The sequence below is a fragment of the Corythoichthys intestinalis genome, chromosome 8 (assembly GCF_030265065.1).
Source record: "Corythoichthys intestinalis isolate RoL2023-P3 chromosome 8, ASM3026506v1, whole genome shotgun sequence".
Classification (NCBI taxonomy): domain Eukaryota; kingdom Metazoa; phylum Chordata; class Actinopteri; order Syngnathiformes; family Syngnathidae; genus Corythoichthys; species Corythoichthys intestinalis.
The window spans coordinates 55,908,451-55,934,001 of NC_080402.1; the positions used below are offsets into that span (position 1 = coordinate 55,908,451).

At 40.2% G+C, this 25,551-nt stretch overlaps 2 protein-coding genes across 5 annotated transcripts in view; one reads left to right on the forward strand and one right to left on the reverse strand.

The window, feature by feature from the left end:
• The window catches only part of gne (glucosamine (UDP-N-acetyl)-2-epimerase/N-acetylmannosamine kinase), an 89,245-nt gene extending 63,906 nt beyond the window's left edge, over positions 1-25,339 (reverse strand). For 2 of the 4 annotated variants that reach the window (XM_057844325.1, XM_057844324.1), the window contains exon 1: positions 25,241-25,339. Coding sequence is in view for 2 of the 4 variants with exons in the window: in XM_057844323.1 (XP_057700306.1) it covers positions 18,827-18,865 (39 nt within the window). In the remaining 2 variants the exon portion in view is untranslated. Of the gene's footprint in view, positions 1-18,826; positions 19,528-25,240 lie in introns of those variants that run through there. The other 2 variants (XM_057844323.1, XM_057844322.1) reach the window with 1 other exon arrangement.
• LOC130920843 (uncharacterized) lies at positions 3,090-11,225 on the forward strand. The gene is made up of 2 exons (XM_057844329.1): positions 3,090-4,512; positions 10,619-11,225. Exons 1-2 carry the CDS (start codon positions 3,831-3,833, stop codon positions 10,621-10,623), a joined length of 687 nt encoding a protein of 228 aa, XP_057700312.1. The 5' UTR covers positions 3,090-3,830; the 3' UTR covers positions 10,624-11,225.
• Positions 25,340-25,551: the final 212 nt, after the last annotated feature.

The following is a 25,551-nucleotide window of genomic DNA, read 5'->3' on the forward strand; positions in this document are numbered from 1 at the left end:
TATGGATTGATTTGGCCTTCTTAACTTCCACTCAGTCATGACAGTTTAGAATTCATCGATGTAGTATATGGACTACGTGTCTCATAATCACTCTGGGCTCACGTAGCCAATGGCATGGGACGTAGCACATCTAGTTTGTTATTTCATGATATCTAGTGTGTGCTAGTGACGGGATCTGTCGTTCACTTGAGGAAACGAATCCATTCCAGTTCGTTCAGTAAAAAGACTCGTTCAAACAAATCGTTCAACGAATTGTTCGCCCCCCTCATCCCCCTCCCCGCCCAAATGAATCGTTCGGTTAGTGAACGGGAAGTGACGTTGCCGAACGAATCACCAAAGACCGCTTCGCAGTATAGACCCTACTCACATGACGTCACAACCACGCCTCCGCGCCATATTGTCCGTCAACTCGTCGTGTTGACGCATTACTGCTACGTAAATTCCTCCTATTATGGCATGTTTTTCTGCTCGTTAACATTAATAATGAAAATGGTGAAGGCGTGTGTGGCGGTTGGTTGCAATAACAGAGAAGATAGACAGAGAGACTTGAACTCCTACCATATTCCGAGAGAACCGGAGAGGAGAGCGAGATGGACTGCTGCAATTCGACGAAAAAACTGGGCTCCAAACGATTACCACAGATTATGTAGTAGTCATTTTATATCTGGTAAGATGCATTTAATATATATTTAGAGGGTTTTGGGCTGACAACCACAATTAAGATTGCGAGGCTAATCGCCGACAACATACAGTTTCAAATTCAAGATGCTTATTTCTTCCACCATCATTACATCTTATATAATATTTAGCTGGTACCAAGTGAGAGAAGCTGGCCTCGTCTACGGCTCATCAGTTAAACAGGTGTGTCCAAACCTTTTGCAAAGGGGGCCAGATTTGGTCTGGTAAAAATGCGGGGGGCTACCTTGGCTGATTTACATAGAACAATATATTTAAACAAATTTTAGCAAGCCCTTCTGTGTGTCACATTTGTTTTATTTTTTTTTTTAATTCATAATTTCAACAGTCTCGTCTTTGTGGCGTTCTCTTTCGACACTCGGGCTCTTGCGAAATACTGCTGCTGTGAAATTAAACTAGCTTCAAGTTGCTATAATTTGTCGCTGCGTATCTTCCCTGTAATGTTGTCGTACATGTCAGCGTGTCTTGTTCGGTACTATCATTATCGCGCCACATCGAAATCTTTGAAAACAGCGACTGTCTCTTTGCAAATGAGGCAGACACAGTTGCGTGTTTTATTGAAGAAATAGTCCAATATCCACCTATCCTTGAAGCGTCGGCCATCGCAGTCAACTTTTTTTTAATTGATTGTCGCCATTTTAGAAAATTAGAAGGGTCACGCGGGGTAATGTTGCTTAGAGTGCTGCTCTTAAAGTTTTTCAAACTTTCGTGAGAATAGGCTGATTTGGTGTGGACAAGATAGTTGTAGATATCAGGGTAGCAGATGTCAGGCAGAGAACGCGAAGACAGCGGGTCGAAAAATATCGATTTAGGCATCAAATATGGATCTGGCGAATGGATGGACTGAAGCTTTTCCACATAACGCCTTTTATGCAACGTATCCAATGAGTTTACAGCGTCTGAAAGCACCGAGGCTTCCATGAATTGAACTATAAATTGCACGAGAAATTGAAACCATTGAGAATACGGATAAACAAAGACGGACAATATGGCGGCCGGATACAGCCACACGTCATTCTGTGACGTTGGTGAGTAGGGTCTATAACTGAACGGGAAGTGACATTGCTTGGTCCCTCCCTCTCTTGCACACAGGCTCCTCATTGACCGCTCGTCGTAGTTTCAGAAATGAGTGACAGACCATATCATTCTGCTTTCCCAGCCTCGTCTCCCTCCCGCTGCTGCAAAAGCGAGGGAGAACTTCCGCGTCGTCTGTCGTATTTACATGGGATCAAAGTCATGGCTCGTGCTTGCATTTCGATTTAGGACACGGTTAAAACATTTTCCTTTTGTGGGGGGAGTGGGGGTTTGGGGTCAGGGGCGCACGGACTTTCTTTAGCATGATCTTGATCACATATACAATGCTGCTGCTACCAGCCAATGCGGCATGCTTGCTGTCACGAAAATAAAAATAGATCGAAAGTTTAATTTCTGAATATGAAACGACCAACACATTACCTCACGCTGTTGTGTTTTTGTTTTTATGCTCATCACTATTATTTTTGGTAACTTGTTAAAACTAAAGTGTAAATAGCTAGTCGTCAAATGTGTTGCTCTTAAATGAAAACAATACTACATTTTGATATTAGACAGTTTCATTGCAAATCACTGGTATTAATAAATAAAATAATCCAATAATCCGGCCAGCTCCCCTGTCGTCCCCTCATCTCAGATCGTCAAATGCTGACGAGAAATAATTGTTTGCTCTTTACGATGTCGCCTTTCTACTCTCATTAGTCTGTTAAGAAAAATGTAGACATATTGCGACATCTCCCGTACCCGCGTGCGTTATGTTTTTTGGGCGCTTGAGTAGCACATGATGGATGAATGGATGGACAGACATAATTTGTCAAACGAACCACACCCGACACGCTCTGACAGGAAAAAAATAAATAAAACACTCGGAAAAAATGGACATGTATATACAGTACAGTTTCATTGCAAATCAGTATTATGGTGATCATACTAAATATTCTTTTTTTCAGTGCACATATGAGGTAAATATTGCTGCCATGAAGCCTCCATACAATGACAGTTCTCTCTCCCCTGCACTGCCATCACGCGACCACAGCTCAGCTTTTGCTTACCTCGTAGCTACCCGCGAAAGTGTTTTAAACTACTGTAAATTTGATAGTATGTCGTCATATGTAGTCCTGAGTCTGTTAAGAAAAGTAGTACACTAAACCATGCTGTTGAGAGAAATGGTGCGAGAAATGTTTTGTACTCATAAATGTGTCCTCAGTTGATGTTGGAATAATGTTCCTATTGCTTGTTATTATTGACATATTGTCTTTTCGCCACAAGATGGCAGGATGGGACTTAATTGTCTAAAGTGCTACTTTTATTACTTCTTTGTGTTTGACTTTGATTACTTTGATTTTGTGGGATTGCCTGTGAAGACAGCAATGACAGAGGATGTATCCGCATGTCAATGGAAATTAAACACGCCAAGTTTTGGCCAAAAGACAACTTAATTCTTCCTACGAATGCAACGATGAGCTGCAACCACCTCAACAGGTTATGGGCCCAAGAGTCATTCGAAGGTAAAGTCAGTTTCCACCGTGTAGAAGGTCGCGAAGGACAGCGTGCTCACGGACTGCTGATTAGTGGAAAAAGCTAACAAGCAACATGGATCCACGAGGAACAAGTAGGTTGCCTCGACTGGCATTTGACGGAGATGAAGCTAAATATGAACTCTGGGAAACTAAAATGTTGGGACATTTTCATCTAATCGGGCTAAAGACCACAGTGCTGGTAGGACCAACCACTGAAGCCGAGAGAGAAAATGATGAAATGAAAAATGCGGACGAGTATGCTGAAATGATAAAACTTCTTGATGATAAAAGCCTCTCGTTAATAATGAGAGGTGCGCCAAATGACGGAAGAAAAGCTCTGAAAATATTAAGAGAATATTATGCTGGGAAGGGAAAACCCAGGATTATATATTTGTACACCATGCTAACATCTCTTCAAAAGGGAAACGAAGAAAGCATAGTGGACTACATAATAAGAGCTGAGACCGCCATCACAGCATTGCGAAATGCAGGTGAGACAATGGGAGATGGTCTACTTATCGCAATGGTCTGCCAGAAGATTACAAGCCATTTACAATTCATGTGGCGCATACCGATGAGAACATGACATTTGCAGAATTCAAAACCAAACTCCGAAGTTTTGAAGAAACGGAAAAGTTAAATGCAGCAGAATCAAGCGACAGAGTGATGAAGACTCAAGCAAGAGCTTCAAAGCAAGCCACAAAGGCAAATGCTCGTGACCGGATCAAAGACTACACAGAGTTGGTGTGCTTCAAATGTGGGCTCAAAGGCCACCGTGCAAAATCATGTCGACAAAAGACATGGTGTAGTCGGTGCAAAACGGACACGCACAAAGACACCACTTGCAGACGCAAGGAGAAACCGGGCGGAGCGAGAAAAATCGCTGAACATGGAGATCCTGAGTTTGCCTTCAAGGTGAGAGATGAACAGCCTGACACCAAGCGGCAGGATACACACAGCATTCGGGAACGAGGCCTGATGGTGGACACGGGAGCGACATCTCATATCATCACTGACGTGACCAAGTTCAAAAGCTTCAAGGAGACGTTAAAACCAGAGAACCACAGCGTTGAGTTGGTAGATGGTACTCGGTGCAGTGGAGTCGCACTAAAAAGAGGAGATGCAGAGTGCTACCTGATTGACAACAGAGGACAGCAGCGCAAGGCAACACTCAGAAACGCACTCTTCATACCATCGTACCCACAAGACATCTTTTCGGTGAAAGCAGCAACATCGAGTGGAGCCACGGTACTTTTCAAAGAAGGTAAAGACGCACTGATAACCAAAGACGGTACGAAATTCAATATTCATGTGTATGGCAAGCTGTACTTTTTGCATACAAATGGTGAGCCTGACAAGTGCAATGCATGTTATGATATTCACACATGGCACCAAATATTAGGCCACTGCAATTATGAGGATGTGATCAAATTACAGAAAGTAGTTGATGGAATGTAGATTAAGGGAAAAGAAACAAGACCTCAACACATGCTCGCTTAGGTTTTTTCCGTTTGAGCAGCATATGATCCACCTTAAAAAATATGTGACAAAGTCATTTCCTTTCATTTTTTGACTCGTAACAAGCTCGGTAAGGAGTCGGAGGACCGAGTAAGTGAACGGGAAGTGACATAACTCAGTCTTGCCCCCTGCGTGCCCGCTAGCTGCTTATTGGCCACACGTGGAAGTGAGTGACAGACGCCCTGATTCTGTTTCCGCTCCCTCCCCTGCCCGCGATGAGGCTGGCTTCTGATTGATCGTGTGCGATGTCAGAAGACGCTGCCGCTTGCTCAACGCCCTCCCACGCGGTTGACAAGCCTCAACTTCAAAGAACGGATCAGTGCAGATGGTGATTAGTTCGGTCTCGTTCACCCAAACAATTTGTTCAAAAAGAACGAATCGTTCACGACCGATACAACACTAGTGTGTGCGCGCATTAAAAAAGTTAGCAAACGCCGCTGAAATCACGTCTGCTCATTACTACACAACACCAGCATATGACAATCGACTTTCATAAACAGGATGAGTTTGAAGCACAGCGCTCTTAATTTGCCACTCAATATTCATTCAGCTGTTCGTTGTTAAAGCGAGGTTGTTCGTAGCAGCCAAGTCGGTAACAATGATTTGGCGGACTTCCTTGTAAATATCCGGCGTTGTGCCGAAAAAATAGCCGCCCCGCGTGAAATGTCACTCCTGACGGGAACGCCCACACGTCAACAACACCGGCGCGCCGGAGATGGTCCGCAGTCACTCCGGAGCACTGACGCAGCCGGTAAACGTTGAACAATAGGATATAATGGAAACGAATGGCTCTGGCGCTAGTTTTTGCCAGTGTTCTGACAAATTTTGCAAACCATCAAAAATTTCTACCTTGCATTGAAAATGGCCGCGAATGCAGCTAATCCAAAGTAAACATTACAAACTTTCTTAAAAGAAAGGAATATTTACGTAAGTTTGATCATGTAAAGACATGTACAAAAGTTCTCAGACACATCCTACCATGTTAGCTGCACACAGCAACTGCACCCCGCGCTCTCATTGTTAACGACTTCGCCATGTCGTTAAGTATTGATTTACGCCATTATCGTGTTGCACATGTATGTTTATGATGTATCTGGTTTAGTTAGGACCTTTGGATAACATTGAGTCCAACTGAATATAAAAGAGGGCTTTTCAGCACCACAAAACCTTTGGGAGCAAAATTTTATAAGGAAGCAAATTTTGACAGAAGACCGGACCTGGGACGAAGATGCATTTTGCGCAGTTGGTAACAAGGAATCCGAACTTTTAACAGCAAGTCTGCCGCACGTGCACACGCACGTGCCAGCGAGGCGATAAATCACAGCAGAAAAATTACCGCCTTCATTTTTATTTATCATGCGATAAATGGAATTATTGCATATTATTATTATATATTATTGCATATACAGGCTTAATCGGCCCCTCTACCTACTAATAATCGGTATCTAAGGATGGGAATCGAGACCCGGTTCCGTGCGTTTCAATTCCATGGAAATATTTGACAGTTCGTCAGACGATTATCTTATAGATTCCAAACAGCACAAATTACAACACGTAATTTACACATACCGTATCGGCCCGAATATAAGACGGTGTTTTTTGCATTGAAATAAGACTGAAAAAAAGGGGGGTTGTCTTATATTCGCGGTCCAGACATTATACCCATTCAAGACGCTAGATGGCGCCAGATATCATTGAAGCAAATGCCCAAACTTGAGGAGTAATGTTCTGTCATGACAGATCTCAGCTACTCTCAAGTTTAACCAGTTTGCATTATTTTTTTTTGCAATATTTTTCCTTATTCAGATTTGTTTCAAGACTACACTTACAGTTTGACTTCATTTTTATGGTTATTGCAGTTATTGCAATTTTGTTGTTTTATCACAATAAATTGGTTTATTTCAAAAACCAGAAGCCATTCATTTCCGAATGTGATTGCACTTTAGTTTACATATTTAAAGTTTGATATTAAGATTTGAATGAGGCAAAATAACATGCTTTTTCTCTCTCAAATATATTGTTATAATCATTTTTTTCAGATGTACAATTATTTTCTGTATAAAAATTAATTTGGTGTTCAAAAAGTCCTTTTTCAAACTTGAGTCTTGAAAAAGAGGGGGTTGTCTTATAATCAGGGCCGTCTTATATTCGGGCCAATACGGTATTACACACAAACGATTCAGGAAGTAAGACTACGTAATTATTCAATGACTGATCACTCACCAAGTATAATCTTGAGAGCCATTGCCGAGTGCATTTGAATTGATTTTCACAGGCCAGGTAAATTTTCATGAGACTACTTATAGAAATGGGGATTTTTCCAAAAAAAGTCTATTATAATGGGTCTATCGTATTCCTCGTCAAATACTCTATAAGAAAAATATAACATATATGCATCTAAAATAATCCTAAACGATTTCATTAGCAATTTTAATACTCATTTTGGTCGGTAGTCCACCAATCAGTGTTTTTTTGTCGGAATAATTTGAATTTGGTGGGTCGTAGGGCCAATCTGACTACTGATTTGACACAAAAGTATATATACCGCCGCATCTGATGGTGGTATATTTGTGTTGCTACTACTAACGTAAGTGGATATTCCAAATGACATCCCGAAATGCACCTGACGACTACAGCCAATCAGCGTATTTTCGCCCGTAATTCAAGATAGGATGGTCCCATTGGTCCCAAACCACATTCATTCTACTCGGTATCAAAAAGGCCCAACTATGTCTAGGAAGTTAACTAATCCAAGTTAACGGAGCATTGTGCTAAAATTCCTCTTATATTGTATGAGATCCAACCATCCTCATGTAATTACACCAACCTAATTATAAACTTGTTAATATTTGGGACAACAAAAGAGATACTCTGCCCCTGCTATCTGTACTAGCTGAACACTTTCTACAGGCATTCTCCGCCCCATCTGAGAGGGTGTTCTCCATTGCTGGAGACACCGTAAGTCCAGAAAGATCACATATCCTACCTGAAAAAGCAGACATGCTTATTTTTCTGCAAAAGAATTGTTAATTTTGCACATTTGCACTACGCACTGTTCTGTTGTATTTGACAGTATTTATCTTTTTTAAATATTATTTTTGAGTGCTATCAGCTCATATGTCCTTTTAAAAAGAAGGATTTTTTATTTCTGTTAGAAAAATGTTTCAGTTAAATGTTACACATTCTTGCCTATATGCTACAGTTACATATTGCCACGGTTAACATCGAGGCTTTGGGCCTCTTTTGACCTCATTGTGAGTTTGTAAGGTTGTGACTTCTGACGAAACAAACTACCGGTAGATGCTAATCAAAATGTTTGTTCTTTTCCCCCTAAATTAGAATCGATAAAGAATCGAATCATTAGGCAATATCGATAATGGAATCGGAATCGAAAAATCTTATCAATTCCCATCCTTATCGGTATCAGTCCAGAAAAACCTATAGCGGTCAATCTCTAACACTCTTTACCCGAGGTCCTCAATTAGCAGACCGCAGTCCACGCCCGGACGCACGTAAAAATGAGAAAAACAACAACAACATTTCAACATATATCATTTGTATGAATCGCCTATCACTATGCGCTACTATTCTATCGCTAAATTGTGTTTCATTTTTAGTCAAATATCTTCCATGTTCTCACTTCTGTCATCATCTCTATGACAACGGTGCGCTGATTGGCTGAGAGAGCCTGCGTGGATGCGCTGTTTGGCTGAGAGCGCGTGCATACTACTAGCTAGCATGGACGGACCGCAGCAGTGTCAGCAACCTCAAACACGAGTAGCACCCGGCACTTTGCAATCTGTTTGTATATGCTGTCGTGTACTTTATTTTTCATTAAAGAACGTTAGTCATACTGTGAGCAAACTTGATTTATATTTATTTCCCCGTGTTACCCCGGCACTCTCGCTGCATGTGGGCAATGTTCAAGATCACAACGTTAAGCAACGTTCACTAACAACACACATGCCACCAGTAGAAGAATGAATCTAACAAAATGGCATGCTCAAAGTTGACCAAGAGAAATAAAAGTGGACAACTAAAATCGCCGTTTCAATGAGGAATGGAATGACAAATATGCGTCCATTTTACCGACTGCAAGTACCAAACGCATGTGCATAATATGCTTAAAGACAGTTGATCTGATACCGACTGCAAGTACCAAACGCATGTGTTTAATATGCTTAAAGACAGTTGATCTGATAAAAAGTGAAAATGTGAAACGCCTTTATTTTAAAGAGCACAGCTCTTTTGAAGACGTTTCCTCCTAAATCAGAATTGAGAAGGCGAAATGAATAGGTTGACGCATCCATATCAAGAGTCAAGCAAGGTTATTGTTCAATCTATGACAAAACAACAGATTGCAACAAAGTGCTCACTCAGAGTGTCTGGGTGTTGGCCAAACATAAGAAGCAGTTTTCTGATTGAGAAAAAAATAAAATAGTGTATGACAGTGTAGGGGTGGGCGATATGGCCTTAAACACGTATCACGATAAATTGAGCAGATTTACCTCGATAACGATAAATGACGATAAAGTCGCCCAAGCGGACTGTTATATAATTTGAAAATCTGAATCAATGCATGAAATACAGATTAACAGTTTCTTGATTTAGTTACCAGCATTCAATTTGATATATTTAACAATTGTACATGCAGTCTAAACATTAAGTTTATTAAAATGTATTGTAAACAATAAGAATTCAAGTATGAGCATATAACATGGTATAGCATATGAGCTGATAACAGCGTGTATGGCTTGAACAATGAACATTGTCAAAATCAATATGCCTGTGCAAACATGTCATTGTAACACAAATGACTTGCAGCTTGAACAGTACACTTCAAAAAGACAATTTATTGTTAATGGCTGCTGTGACATAATTATTCAATACAAGTGTTTACTTTATGGTTGCAGGTTCCCCCCAGTGCATTTTTTAAAAATATGCACGCATACATGAACCCCCAAACAGACAGACAGACATACATTAAAGCTATATTGATCTTCTGCAAATGAAACACTTAAGATTTTATGATAGCAATAATGACACAGAATTAAGCACATACAGAAAAATAGCTGGGGCCATTTCTCGGCCATATTATAAGTTTCACCGTTGGATTGTGCTTTATGCTGAATGCTTTACCATCAAAAAAGCTATCAGAGAAATCACACACAGTCAGATACAAAATAACGCGACATAGTAATTCCTAGATGCAGTCCGTACCCAATCCACTCATTAAGTTCAGCCATTTCGACAAGGTTAGAGCCGCTATCCGACTCCATCACGTTCATTTGTAGCGTTAGCCGCTAGCGGCCGCTAACGTTAGCCGCTAACGTTAGACTGTGGCCTGGCTACCAGTAGAAAGCACTGAAAGCACCATCTCCGGAAATCGTGAGAACAAGGGAGGACAGCGGGTGAAAGCCCGTCAGGATGCCACCAAGAGTCTACTAAATGTCGGGTGAAAGTTTGGCGAACCTCCCTTAAGCCACACTCCATCACGTTTTGCTTGTAGCGTTAGCTGCTAGCGTTAGCTTACCGGGCTTCTGTTTGATTGGCTTCCTGATGATCACGTGACTCCCTACGTAAGTACATTGACTGGTTTCTTAAAGGGGAATGAACATAGACGAACAACACAGAGTCAAAGCGGGATGAAAAGCCTATTTTCTTGTTTTATTAATTTACCAAATTTACCGACATGGTCAAAATTACGTCGGTCATCGTGAAGAATTTCGGTGACGGTAAATTTTCGGTTTACCGCCCAGCTCTATGACAGTGTAATAGTGTAATGACAGCAATGTTTAATGGGAAAGAAAAGGAGGAAATGACAACAAAAATCAAACAAATCTCACTCTCAGATTGATCAACCACAAGACCCACTGAAGTACTGGCTGATGACGTGAGTAAACAGCTTTGTGACCCCCAAATGCCATTTCTCTCATTGAGCTGTCTTTTACAGTTAAAGTTACTGTCAATAATTGTTATGTTTGCACCTTAATGACAGATTTTGCCATTTATATTCTGAGCAAGTGAACATGTACAGTACTACTTGCACATGTTTTCTTTTTTGTCCAGCAGTGTTTTACAGTTACAAAATGTACTGTCAATAGTTATTGTTTGGACCTTAATGACAGATATTGTCAATTATTTCGTGTACATGTGCAAACATTGTACTTTCATATGTTTTTTTTATTTATTTTTATTTTAAGTCAAAACGTTTTATTTTTATTTAATCAGAATGTACATTTTTGTTTAGTCAAAAGAAAACCACCTTTAACACCTTTGACCTGCCTTGTACTTAGCCGACATCAATAAATGGACCCATGCTTGTATGAAAAAAATAATTGCGGACCTTCAAGATCTGTATTTGAGGACCCCTGCTCTATACTTTATATTTTACTGTACACACACAAATTTATCTGGCACATAGTACGTACATCTCATACAGTAATTGTAAATGCGCTAAAGTTCAGGATTTTTTACATTAGGCTTAATCTTCAAGTTAGCAGGGGTTTAGTTAGTTAGTGGAGTTGAGTTCAACAAGTTCTGTTTCGTTTGCAAGTTATTTGTTAGTTTCAGGGCTCCGGAGTGGCTAAGCTAGCGCAAGTCAATGGCACCATGATCACATGCCAATAAATAACAACATATGCACACATGAAAATCATCAATGACCCATGCAATCAATAGTGTTGGCTATGTTTTCAGAATAACATCATTAAAACTTACCACTGCATGTTAATAATTGCAGCATGAACAGCAACATTTGTAATCCAGAAGCTCTGCAGAGGAAATGGGCGGAGTGATATCACATCGTTTTTTTTCACCGCTGATTTTTTATGTCGTAGCCAGCAGCAAGTGACCAGTTTATATTTTTCCTTGTTCTTCATAGGGAATTTGTGGAAACCTTCTTTTGCCCGTTTCTTCTGTATGTTTCCACAGCCTCTAAATGCACATTTCGCCATGTTGCCGGCCGTCAGTTAACTCAGCAGACTGATGCTGCATTCGAGGAAGGTGGGAAGTCAAGAGTTTCCAACCTATGATCTGGAAAAATATCATTAGTACGCCTCCACTAATTGATCGCCCAACCTTTGACCTTCCTCTAATGCAGCGTGAGCATAAGTGGCCGAAGCACTCCTCTTTATTGAGGTCGTATTACGCATCTGAAAAAAATGGTCCTGCAGAATGAAATGAATTACAGCAGTTTGGTGTGACATTGTTTTGGCCACATGGGTGTTTTGAAACAATGTGTTTTTAATTTATTTGACTATATTGGATCTGTTTGTAGATCTGTATCTTTTTTTTTATTGGCATGCTATTATGGTGCCATTGACTGGTGCTAGCTTAGCCCTTAAACTAACAAATAACTTGCAAACGAAACGGAATTTGTTGAAATCAACTCCCCCAACTAACTAAACCCCTGCTAACTTGGAGATTACACCTAATGTCAAAAATCCTGAACTTCCGCTTTAAGACTGAAACAGACTTCAGGTGAGTAACTATATACTTACCCTTTTCTATACAAGAGAACAGGTTGCACAGGATCTGCAAATCCTGATAAGACTGACCATAACAAAACAGTAACGGCCGAGTTTACTTTCCATTCCCTAGATATATATACATTTGAGCAATACCCGGACAATGGCAGTAATAGGTGTGGACCTTGTGTTGTTTCATAGGGGCACATGCCATAATGTGGGCAATGTTTGTTTTTCACCTGTGTCATTAGCACTAAGCATCATTCATTCATTCATTCATTCATATTTTCATGTCATATTGAAAGTTCCAAACATCATACTAGCGATTAAAAACAAGGGTTTAGGCTGGAGTTGACACATTTCATGTCAGTCTGGACAAATGCCTCAATTGAGATGAATCCGCTATTTTCCCCTGGAGTTATGTAGACATTGTTCTTTCGCGTAGTGCAATGACTGTAAAAATTACAATCTAATCTTCAAAGTTGTTAAAAATCCAAAGCCTTGAACTGAAAATGCATGAAGACCTTCAAATTTTAAGATCACATGGCAGCACAGTCATACAATTTCTGATAATACAGAGTAGGGCTGGGCGATATGGCCTTAAACATGTATCACGATAAATTGAGCAGATTTATCTCGATAACGATAAATGACGATAAATTTGCCCAAGCGTACTGTTATATAATTTGAAAATCTGAATCAATGCATGAAATACAGATTAACTGTTTCTTGTTGATTTATTTACCAGCATTCAATTTCATATACTGTATTTAACAATTGTACATGCAGTCTAAACAATAAGTTTATAAAAATGTAATGTAAGCAATAAGAATTCAAGTATGAACATTTATAACAGCGTGTATGACTTGAACAATGTACATTATCAAAATCAATATGCCTGTGCAAACATGTCATTGTAACACAAATGACTTGCAGGTTGAACAGTACACTTCAAAAAGACAACTTGTTAATGGCTGCTGTGACATAATTATTAAATACAAGTGTTTACATTATGGTTTCAGGGTCCCCCCCAGTGCATTTTTTAATAAATGCACGCACAAATGAAACCCCAAACAAACAGAGAGAGACACACACACATTAAAGCTATATTGATCTTCTTCAAATGAAACGCTTAAGATTTTATGATAGCAATAATGACACAGAAATAAGCACACACAGAAAAATAGCTGGGGCCATTTCTCGGTCATTATAAGTTTCGCCGTTGGATTGTACTTTAAGCTGAATGCTTTACCATCACAAAAGCTATCAGAGGAATCACACACAGACAGATACAAAATAATGCCACATAGTAATTGCTAGATGCAGTCCGTGCCCAATCCACTCATTAAGTTCAGCCGTTTCGACAAGTTAGAGCCGCTATCCGACTACATCACGTTCATTTGTAGCGTTAGCCGCTAGCTAGCGTTAGCCTGGTTACCAGTAGAAAGCACTGAAAGCACCATCTCCGGAAATTGTGAGAACAGCAGGGAGGACAGCGGGTGAAAGCCCGTCTGGATGCCACCAAGAGTCTACTAAATGTCGGTTAAAAGTTTGGTGAACCTCCCTTAAGCCACACTCCATCACGTTTTGCTTGTAGCGTTAGCTGCTAGCGTTAGCTTACTGGGCTTTTGTTTGATTGGCTCCTTGATGATCACGTGACTCCCTACGTAAGCCCATTGACGGTTTCTTAAAGGGGAATGAACATAGACGGACAACACAGAATCAAAGCGGGATGAAAAGACTATATTTTCTTGTTTTATTAATTTACCGAATTTACCGACATGGTCAAAATTACGTCGGTCATCGTTAAGAATTTCGGTGACGGTAAATTTTCGGTTTACCGCCCTGCTCTAATACAGAGGATGTTTGAGCTATTGGTTAATATTGGTAAAAAGAAAAACATGATCTCTTCCTTATTTGCTTTAAAGCAAATTAAGGTGTGGCACAATGACAGCAGTCGAAAGGTAGCATGTTGGAATTTACCGTTTAATATTTTTGAATCATTATTTCCTCAATACTACTGGACTGATGTCTATCACTTGAACACCGTGAACACAGGCCGAAATGTAAGTCTGTATGTACAAAGGCCCGACCGACCCGATTAGTTGCCCGGATGATTATTGCTTTCATAATCAGCAATAATCAAACAGCATTTAATTGTTTTATGCGTACTGTTGTGTATATGCTTAACTTTTTTAGAATATTAATATAGACCAAAACATTCTCTGAAAAAATAACAATGGTAGTTTTAGATAAGTTGTTCATAGCCATAAGGTGAATTAATGTATTTTTCAGGTTATAGGACGCACCTACAGTGTATCACAAAAGTGGGTACACCCCTCGCATTTCTGCAGATAAATATAGTATATCTTTTCATGGGACAACACTGACAAAATGATGCTTCGACACTGTGTGCAGCTTAGAGTTAATTTATTTTCTGCTCAAAATAACTCAAAATATAGCCATTAATATCTAAACCCCTGGCAACAAAAGTGAGTACAGCCCTTAGAAACTACATCCCTGAATGTCCAAATTGAGTACTGCATGTCATTTTCCCTCCAAAATGCCATGTGACTCGTTAGTGTTACTCGGTCCAGGTGTGCATAGGGAGCAGGTCTGTTCAAATTTGTAGTGCAGCTCTCACACTCTCTCATACTGGTCACTGAAAGTTCCAACATGGCACCACATGGCAAAGAACTCTCTGAGGATCTTAAAATACGTATTGCTGCGTTACATGAAGACGGCCAAGGCTACAAGAAGATTGCCAACACCCTGAAACTGAGCTGCAGTACAGTGGCTAAGATCATCCAGCTTTGTAAAAGAGCAGGGTCCACTCAGAACAGGCCTCGGGTTGGTCGTCCAATGAAGCTGAGCGCATGTGCTGAGCGTCACATCCAAATGCTTTCTTTGAAAGATCGTCGCAGGAGTGCTGTTAGCATTGCTGCAGAGATTGAAGAGGTGGTGGTGGTGGGGGGTCAGCCTGTTAGTGCTCAGACCATACGCCACACTCTACATCAAATTGGTGTGCATGGTTGTCACCCCAGGAGGAAGCCTCTTCTGAAGACGGTACACAAGAAAGCCCGCAAAGAATTTGCTGAAGACATGTCAACAAAGCATACGGATTACTGGAACCATGTCCTGTGGTCTGATGAGACGAAGATTAATTTGTTTGGTCTCAAGCATGTGTGGCGGCAAGCAGGCGAGGAGTACAAAGATAAGTGCGTCATGCCTTCAGTCAAGCATGGTGGTGGGATGTCATGGTCTGGGGCTGCATGAGTGCTGCAGGTGTTGGAGAGTTACATTCCATTGAGGGAAACGTGAACTCCAACATGTACTGTGAAATACTGCAGCAGAGCATGATCCCCTCCCTCCAGAAACTGGGTCGCAGGACAGTGTTCCAGCATGACAATGACCCCAAACACACCTCCAAGATGACCACGGCTTTACTGAAGAGGCTGAGGGTAAGGGTGATGGACTGGCCAAGCATGTCTCCAGACTTGAACCCAATAGAACATCTTTGGGGGATCCTCTAGCGGGAGGTGGAGGTGCACAAAGTCTCAAATATCCGGCAGCTGCGCAACGTCGTCATGGAGGAGTGGAAGAGCATTCCAGTGGCAACCTGTGAAGCTCTGCTCAACTCCATGCCCAGGAGAGTCAAGGCAGTTCTGGTTAATAGTGGTGGCCACACAAAATATTGACAGTTGACATGTTGTCCATTAATATTGACAACTTTCACTAAGGTGTGTACTCACTTTTGTTGCCAGGGGTTTAGATATTAATAGCTATATTTTGAGTTATTTTAAGGGGAAAATAAATGAACTCTATTATATAAGCTGCGCACAGACTACTTTTCATTGTGTCAAAGTGTCATTTTGTCAGTGTTGTCACATTAATAGACATACTTAAATATCTACAGAAATGCGAGGGGTGTACTCACTTTTGTGACACACTGTAACTATAGCCGCCACCCACCAAATTTGACATGTAAATGGCATTTGTTCATAGACAAGCCGCACCGGACTATAAACCGCAGCTGTTCTCGCTGTATTATGGAACATTTACACCAGGGGTCCCCAAACTACGGCCCGCGGGCCGGATACGGCCTGCCTCCACATTTGGTCCGGCCCTCTGAACAATACCAGAGACCATTTTGATTTTTTTTTTTTCTCAATAGTGTTATCTATTTCCTGGATTTTTTTCTGTGTAGAACCCAGAGAGGGCTATTTGGTTATTATCTATTTAATTAATAGTGTTGTTATTATTTATTATTATATTATTATTTTTAGTTTATTTACTTTTGTTCCGTGAAGAATCCAGAAAGCGTTGTTTGATTATGGCTTTCTGAAAAACAATAAATTTTTACATTTAGGCACTCCTGCAATCGTCACACCTTTTTTGTTACAAACTGACCCCGGCCCCTCATCAGTGAGTGAAGTGAAAAGTTATGTGGCCCTCACAGGAAAAAGTTTGGGGACCCCTGATTTACACCAAAAAATATTAACCGGTAACACTTCATTTGACAGTGGCGTCATAAGACTGTCATCACAACATAAGTCATAAATATGACATGGCACTGTCATGAGCATTAATGAATGCCTATGACAGATGTCATTTAGTGTCATCTGGCAAATCATCTAACTTTTGAATGGATGTAAAAGAGCCGAGCTGGACATAAATGAAGTTGGTGACAAAATTTGCCAGATGACACTTATATAGGCATTCATTAATGCCCATGACAATATCATGCCATAAATATGAGAGTCTTATGACACAGCTGTCAAATAAAGTGTTTAGGGATGTACCTGATCCTGGTCCCTTATTACTTATCGGAAATTTTAACCCTCCGTAACTCTGGCAGGACTCTTCGTTGTAGCGGCCAACTTCTTTCGCAAGTTCCGAGGTCCAAACATAAACAGTTGGGAGACCGATCTTTTGCAGTTGCTGCCCCCAGGTTGTGGAATAGTCTTCCCTCTGAGTCCGCACCACTACAAATTTAGGCCTTTTTAAATCTCGGTTAAAGACACACCTTTTTAGACTCGCCTTTCCCCCAGATTAGTGTTGCCTGGTTTTATTTCTTAAAGGTTTTAATGTTTTCGGATTTTATCTGTTTAATTGTTTATTTGCTGTCTGACTTTTATCGCGATGCGTTATTTCATTTCTTTTTTTTGTTGTCATTGTATACTACTTTCCTGCCTTTTATTTACCACGAGCCATGTTTGTCTTTGTTGCAAAGCACTTTGGGGACCTTTTGGGTTTTGTAAAGGGCTATATAAATCAATTTGATAGATTAATTAATCAATTGATTAATGGACTATAAAAATAATCGTTAGTTGCAGCCCTACTTTTTTTATTTAGTTATTTTTGGCGTGAAACTACTGAATTTTACAGATGAAATTTTTAAATAAATGTCGACTAATAGTCTATTTTCCCTAACAAAAACTAGACGTAGACACATTTTGAAATGGCTTAAATATAACGAAGACGAATAAGTACCGTATTTTTCGGACTATAAGTCGCAGGTTTTTTTCATAGTTTGGCTGGGGGGTGCGACTTATACTCAGGAACGACTTATGTGTGAAATTATTAACACATTATTATATCAGTTCACATGTTATTTTGGTGTTTTGGAGTGACACTGATGGTTTGGTAAACTTGTTATGTTATTTATGCTATAGTTATCTGAATAACTCTTAATAGCTATGTTATGTTAACATACCGTCCATGTTCGCATTTGGTTGTTCATGCATCATGTAACATTATCATACTGTACATTTATCAAGCATGTTGTTCTCTACTTTTATTTTAATTTTCAAGATGATACTGTTCTATGTGTTGGATTTGATCAAGTAAATTTCCCCCAAAAATGCGACTTATACTCTGGTGCGACTTATGTTTTTTTCTTCTTCATCGGGCATTTTATGGCTGGTGCGACTTATACTCATGTGCGACTTATAGTCCGAAAAATACGGTATTATCGTTCAAAAGACAGATGAAAATTAAGAGGGCTGCCAAAATCAACACTATATTCAACGTATGCCTCATTTCATCTTTGTATAAAGGCGCATTAAGAAATGAATGGTCCAATTCATTGTTTTTTTGTTTTGTTTTGTTGTTTTTTTCTCCAACCCCCCCCCCCCACCCCCCCCACCCCCCCCAAAAAATTACCATCTGTACCTTTGCAACTACCTTTAAACCAGATGACCTCACACTTCTGCAAACAAGCCAGTGTCCTTGCCCATGGTTGTATCAACAAAAGAAGTTTGTTTCATCATGTCAATGCCACCGGCAGATTCACTTTCAATTGAGCCAACCTGCCCACAAGAATCTATCTAAAGAGAGAAAATAACATATTCCTTGGCAAGGATCAGCTGCCGGTACTTGGTATTACAGTGTGGGGGGAGGTATGCATGCAAATTGAAAACTGGGATGACAAAGCACCGGAGAGGAATGAAGAAGGTATAGTCAGACATATAAAGAATATGACGGATTTTTTTATAAACCTGTCTATACAGATGAAGACAGAAAAAACCGTCAACACAATTTAAAAAAAGCATTTGAGAGGAACGCTGAAAAAAATGTCACATGACTCACATGGGGGTTTTTGCACAGAAACCCACGATGCTTTTCCATCCCTCCACAAAAGGATCTTCCACCAGTCAGTTTCTATTATGCACTTCAACCCGCCTGTCTATATATTTCGCTATTTAAACGTCTTTTATTGTTAAGAGGAACGTGCAGGGAGGTGAGGAGAATGGAGGGGCACAGAGAGAGAGAGAGAACGAGAGAGAAGGGTTGACATGGGTTGGTAAGAAGGGTAGGAGAGGAACTGGGTTGGGCTTATTTGAATTGGAGCTTGTGATTGGTTGTGACAGTAGAGGAACGATTGCAATGGAGGAAGAACCATATTCTCTATACAAAGAGATACTAAGGGTAAGAAATACAAAGAGCATCAATGTAGTTTGCATGATCACACAATCTTGCATAAACTAATACAGTACAACAGCATGTTTGGCACCTGTGACCTGATAACTGATTCTATCCTGTAAACATTACAATGATGCTGAAGGCCAAAATAGTACTCCAAAAAATTTTAATCAGATTGTGTATTCTTTCGCTTTGACTTCATGACTTCTCCTAGGAGTGATTTTACAGCAAAATAAACAACAAGATATTTTTTTAATTTATGGGTATTTTATGCAGAAAATAAAATTAATTTGCAGATGAATTCATTGGTTTTCTAAAAAAAAATGGAAATAGAATACATTTTATATATAATGCAAGTATACTGCTGGTCAAAAATATTGGCACTTCTGCAATTCTGTCAGATAATGCTCAATTTCTCCCAGAAAATGATTGCAATTACAAATGATTTGGTAGTAATATCTTCATTTATTTTGCTTATAATGAAAAAAAAAAAAACACAAAAGAGAATGGGAAAACAATTAAATCATGATGATTTTACACAAAACTCCAAAAATTGTCTGGACAAAAGTATTGGAACCCTTTCAAAAATCATGTGATGCTTCTCTAATTTGTGTAATTAACAGCACCTGTTACTTACCTGTGGCACATAACAGGTGGTGGCAATAACTAAATCAGAAGAACTGTCTGTGGACTTGTCAAGCAAAATTGTGAGGAAGCATGGGCAATCTCAAGGCTACAAGTCCATCTCCGAAGACCTGAATGTTCCTGTGTCTACCGTGCGCAGTGTTATCAATAAGTGTAAAGCCTATGGCACTGTGGCTAACCTCCCTAGATGTGGACGAAAAAGAAAAATTGACGAGAGATTTCAACAAAAGATTGTGCGGATGGTGGATAAAGAACCTCGACTAACATTCGAACAAGTTCAAGCTGTCCTGCAGTCCGAGGGTACAACAGTGTCAACCCGTACTATCCGTCGGCATCTGAATAAAAAGGGACTCTATGGCAGGATACCCAGGAAAACCCCACTTTGACCCAGAGACATAAAAAAGCCAGGCTGGAGTTTGCCAAAACTTACCTGAGAAAGCAAGGGCGTAGGTTTGCATCGGGATGGTAGGGACATAACCACCAACTTTTCAGGATGCTCAAATTGTCCCCACCAACCTTATATGCATTGTACAGGGTGATTCAAAAAGAATGTGCCAAAAACATCACGCATCTATTCATTTTAAAATACTTAAGACTGCATTATCAATTAATTTATAAATTAAATTAATTCATAATTTAATAATAATTAAAATAAGAAGTACGAGTCTTTTTAAGAAGTAATTTTAACAAAGTTAAAGTCATATCGGCTTGATGTTGTCCGTGCTGCTAGTGGTGGTGGTCACATTGATGTTAATAATGGTTTTATTTTTAAAATATACCTCAATGGTTTTGGCTAGAGATGTCCCGATCCGATATCTGGATCGGACGCCGATATGGGCAAAAAAATGCGTATCGGTATCGGATCGGCCGACACGGAAAAATTCCGATCCAGACTTCCGATCCAGTGTTTTTTTGAAAGTCCGGTCCAGGTTTTCCAGTGCACCGACTTACATAATCCATTCCAGTTTTTGCTTCGGTTTCCCTAAAATCCGGTCCGCATTTTACGCACACCTTCAACACACTACATTACCGTCTCCCAAATGACTGAGAGACTTTATCGGTAAAAATGTCAGCTGTGTAGGATTATTTCACTTTAAAGGACGACAAAGACGAGGCAGAGTGCAACATATCCCACAATAAAGTCTAGCGTGGTGGTGAAGCTGTAAGAAGTGTTAATACAACCAAACTAATCAAGCATTTATCGAAATACTACCACAAACAATACAAGGAGTATGAGGAGTATATGAGGAGTATTAGGAGAAAACCGAAGACAGAAAGAAAGGTCATACGCAACGAACACTGGCAGAAACTTTTGCTATGCGTGACAAACTGGCACTTGACAGTCCCAAAGCCCAGGGAAAAGTCATTGCCGAAGGAATCATTCTGGATGACGAGCCATTATCTCTCGTGAGTAAAGTGGGATTTAGACGCATCGGGCAGACTTTTTCCAAAAAATATATATTCATATATTTATACTAAAACGATGTATGTATGTATGTACTTTTCCAGCATTATTTCGCTGTGTAAATGCATTTATAATGATAAAAATATGTATTTAAACATTGAGAAAACTTGCCTTTTTTTTCTGCCAACTCGAGGAGATTAAAATAAATGTCAAATCCACTATCCACCTGTTAGAACACATATGCAAATATAAAATATATAAATGTTTATTGAATATCCATCTTACAGTCTTGTTTAACTGGGAGAATTTGTTACAAAAGACAGGCTATAATTTGTTATCATTATGCATATATGCACTGGTGTCACCAAAGGTGATCACACAAAATGTAACCACGCATCGCTCCTGAGTCCTCACAAATAAAGCATAAAATTTTGTTTTTTTCGGGCTCGTGCCTACAAATAAAACATAAAATTTGGTGTTTTTTCGGGCTGGACAAGCAAATCAAAGGGAGTGTGTAATAGTTAATAGTTTGAGGTTGTTTGTGTGTTTTGCTTTTTTAAGACAGTTTACAATATTATTAGCATGTTTAACTGTCTGAATATGTCATTTTAGCAAAACACCGAATTCGGAAAATGACTGATAACTCCCTCATACAACGTTCAATCTATTTTAAATCTGGCATGTGTGTGAGGTATCCCAGCCTGAGCAGGACTGGATTGAAAATTTACCATTTGTGCCTGGCACCTCCTAGTGGGAACAGGAAATGCCCTTTTTTACGAGACACACTCCTCCTCTAAAGGGAAAAAATCAATCTACCTCAAACCTGCATAAGGGGAGCCTTAGGACATGTGTTCAGATGCCTGATGAAAATGATTGAGGTTTGGTTGAAGCAAAAGGGTCCAACAGGAAAGTGATAATGACTGTCAACCTTCTGTCTCTCCACACATTTTGAACAGTCATAACTTGGCAGATATACATGATATCTGCTCCAAACTTCCCATGCTTGGTGAGAGCCTTGCCTTGAAGAGTCCAGTAGTGGTCATTTGCATCGACTCTGTAGCGCCAACTAGTGGCAGCAGAATTTGTGGCCATTGCAAGCTCGAAAACTCAAAACAATTTCTCATCCCAAAAAAAGAAGCGAGTTTAAAGCATGTTAGGTTCTCATTAGATGATTACAGGGAGGCTGTCAGCCACCACCCCGACCTGCGTGACGTCCGAGTTGCGCCAAACTGCGAGGGCCCGTTCAGTCCTGCTTGCAGGCCTAGTTTCTGTTTGTTATTTATAATGTTTTGTGTTTATCATTTAATAAACAGGTCAGTTTCTTGTTACCAACCATTATGTGTTATTCCAACTCACCTAATTCAGCTGGCAAGTTGTTATCAAGACTACTAAAACCCTTTTCAACACGAGTCTGACAACTAAGTAAGGAGGCTAAATAACTTTAATACATGCTCAGAGAGGCCGGTAACGGCCAGTATCGGATCGGAAGTGCAAAACAATATCGGTATCGGATCGGAAGTGCAAAAACCTGGATCGGGACATCCCTAGTTCTGGCACATTATTTTTTAATCAGCCTGTATAATGAGTTCAGTTATGCAGATAATTTAGATTGTCTTCGCATATGTTGTAAGGATAGAATTGACCCTACCATTATTTAGTGAATTATTTTCATTATGTTCAAACTTAAATTTACCCCTTTTCACTTGTTGAATGCGGCGGTCCATCACCCCCCCCCCCCAACGCACGTTTGATTAGCTGATGACTTGACTCACCCCCAACACACACACAGACACACCCCAACAGAATTTACATGTCGCCAACATGCCACCTCCTCCACCCCACCCCCCTTGAGGAGGGATATTACGATTTACAAGGTTTTTTTCTGCCAGCAGCAGCCACTGTAACTAATGTAAAAATACATCAATGTAGTTGAGGTGGGGAACACACCACAAATTTTGCTATTGGAAGTTTGACCTGCATCAGAGTTAGCATAACATTAAACTGTGTGAATTTGCTAACCTGCAAAACGAGTAGGAAGCTGCTTAGAGAAAAGTGTCCCTCTGTTTGTGTTTTCTACTGTTAACGTTAATTAAAGTGTGAGAAATGTAGTGAACTCTGCTGGAAACTATAGAACCAGAAAAACGTGAGCAAGAAGATGCTTAGAGGAGGACGGGTGCTGCATAACCTCATATGTTGCTGGGTCTTTAGTGACTGGGAAGTAGCATAGATTTTGTTTTCTTCGAGGTTGTAGGCTCATCTTCTTTTCCCTTTTCCCCGTAAAAAATCTGTGCAAAGACGTCTGTTTTTCAGTCATTCTCGTGTGGGTGCTAATCATTTCCGGGAACAAATGTGATGGGCGACGACCTTCGTCATACGTTATTATCGAGGCCATGCGCACATAGATATACAAAACAAGATGTACTGCTAACAGTCCAATCAATGCATTTCTATGACGACCTCCTATCCTGTAGTTGTATATCTAGAGTTGACAGGGATATTGGTGTGTTCAGCGGCATAGGCCAAAGTCAATCGGCCAGAATGCAGTCATTAATAATTTATGTATTATTTCTGCGTGGCCCGGTACCAAATGCACCACGGACCTGTACCGGTCCACGGCCCGGTTGTTGGAGTCCCCTGTTGTAGAGCCCAATGTAAGAAAGCTGGGTCTCCCTCAGAGGTCATAAGTCTGCCAGCAGAACAACCAAAACACACTACAAAAAGCAATAGCAAATGGTTTGAGAGAAGCCACTGGAGACTTATGAAGTGGGCAGCAATAAGTCCAGACCTGAATCCCATAGAACACCTGTGGAGAGATCTGAAAATGCCACCCTTCAAATCTCAGAGACCTGGAGCAGTTGGCAAAAGAAGAATGGTCTAAAATTCCAGCAGAGCATTGTAAGAATCTCAGTGATGGATACCGGAAGCGCTTATTCGCAGTTATTTTGTCTAAAGGTTGTGCTACTAAGTATTAGCCTGAGGGTGCCAATACTTTTGCCTGGCCCATTTTTGGAGTTTTGTGTAAAATGATATATATTTTTTTTTTTTCTTTTTTTTTTTTTTTTCCATTGCAACCAAAATATACAGTGGAGAGAACAAGTATTTGATACACTGCCGATGGGAAAACCCATTGGCAGTGTATCAAATACTTGTTCTCCCCACTGTATTACTACCAAAGCATTTGCAATTGTAATCATTTTCTGGGAGAAATTGAGCATTGTCTGACAGAATTGCAGGGGTGCCAATACCTTGGGCCAGCAGTGTAGGGATAGGGAATAACAAAAAAGGTATTATTCGCAAGGTCGGCCACCAAATCTTCTTGACGGCACCTTGAAGCACTATATAGCTTGGGTCCTGGTCAACTTTTAATTGTTCATTAATGACTAAATGTTAAAACTTGGGCGATCATTGCTTTATTTTTGCCCCTCAATTGTGTGTCGTCATTGCCTGTTCATCAAAGAGAAAAAACGCAGATAAAAGAGAAAATTGACTTTTTTTCTTCACCTGCACCAAAATGCTTTTGTTTTGTTGAACAGTGCCGTTTGAAATCTTCAGTTCTAATGTTTATGGATGCATTCCAAATTGTATTACTATCATAAGTAGTATTCATGGGTATTGAAGCCAGAAAAAAATGAAACATTGGTGGAATGGGAAATTCTCAGTCATAAATCTTGCCTCTTCACTTAGAATTTTAAACGAGTCTAGAAAAATACAAATTCAACTCCCGTTGAAGAAAACAGAACGGCGAAGCAACTGTATAATTTTATGCTAGCTCGAGAAATAATACTGTTAGCAATTCATTGGCGTGAATTATTATATTGTATTACGCGTTATTCGGGAGTCATCCTCACTAACGGACTCGGAGGTGTCGCAGTGAACAAAGCTGATTCACAACGCCTATTATGTAGATTCATAGTCGAAAGTTACGCTAAGGGTTAGCTTCAAGTTCACTATCCAACAGCCAGTGAACATGGTCGATGGTGGCTAAAGTTACCTACCAAAGAGAGCACTAATTCGCCGGCCCAGGTACTCACCTCTTCAGATGTTTTCCAATAGTTTTCTGGATGTTAAGCAGTGAAAATTCTCTTTCCAAGTAGGTCCAGGTTTGCCCCGCCGTGCTCCCCCCCCCCCCCCAACCCCCAACACTGCCTTCCTCGCCATTCCTTCCACGCCCCTCTAAGGTCCCTTCCGCGTCCCATAACGCGGAAAGGGTGCTAAGGGTTGTCTTTATTATTAATATTATTATTATTATTATTGTTGTTGTTGTGATGACGATGATAATGATAATTGATAATGTGGGTTAGGTTAAGGTGGGGGTTTGGGGCGCGGAAAGCGAATGACGAAG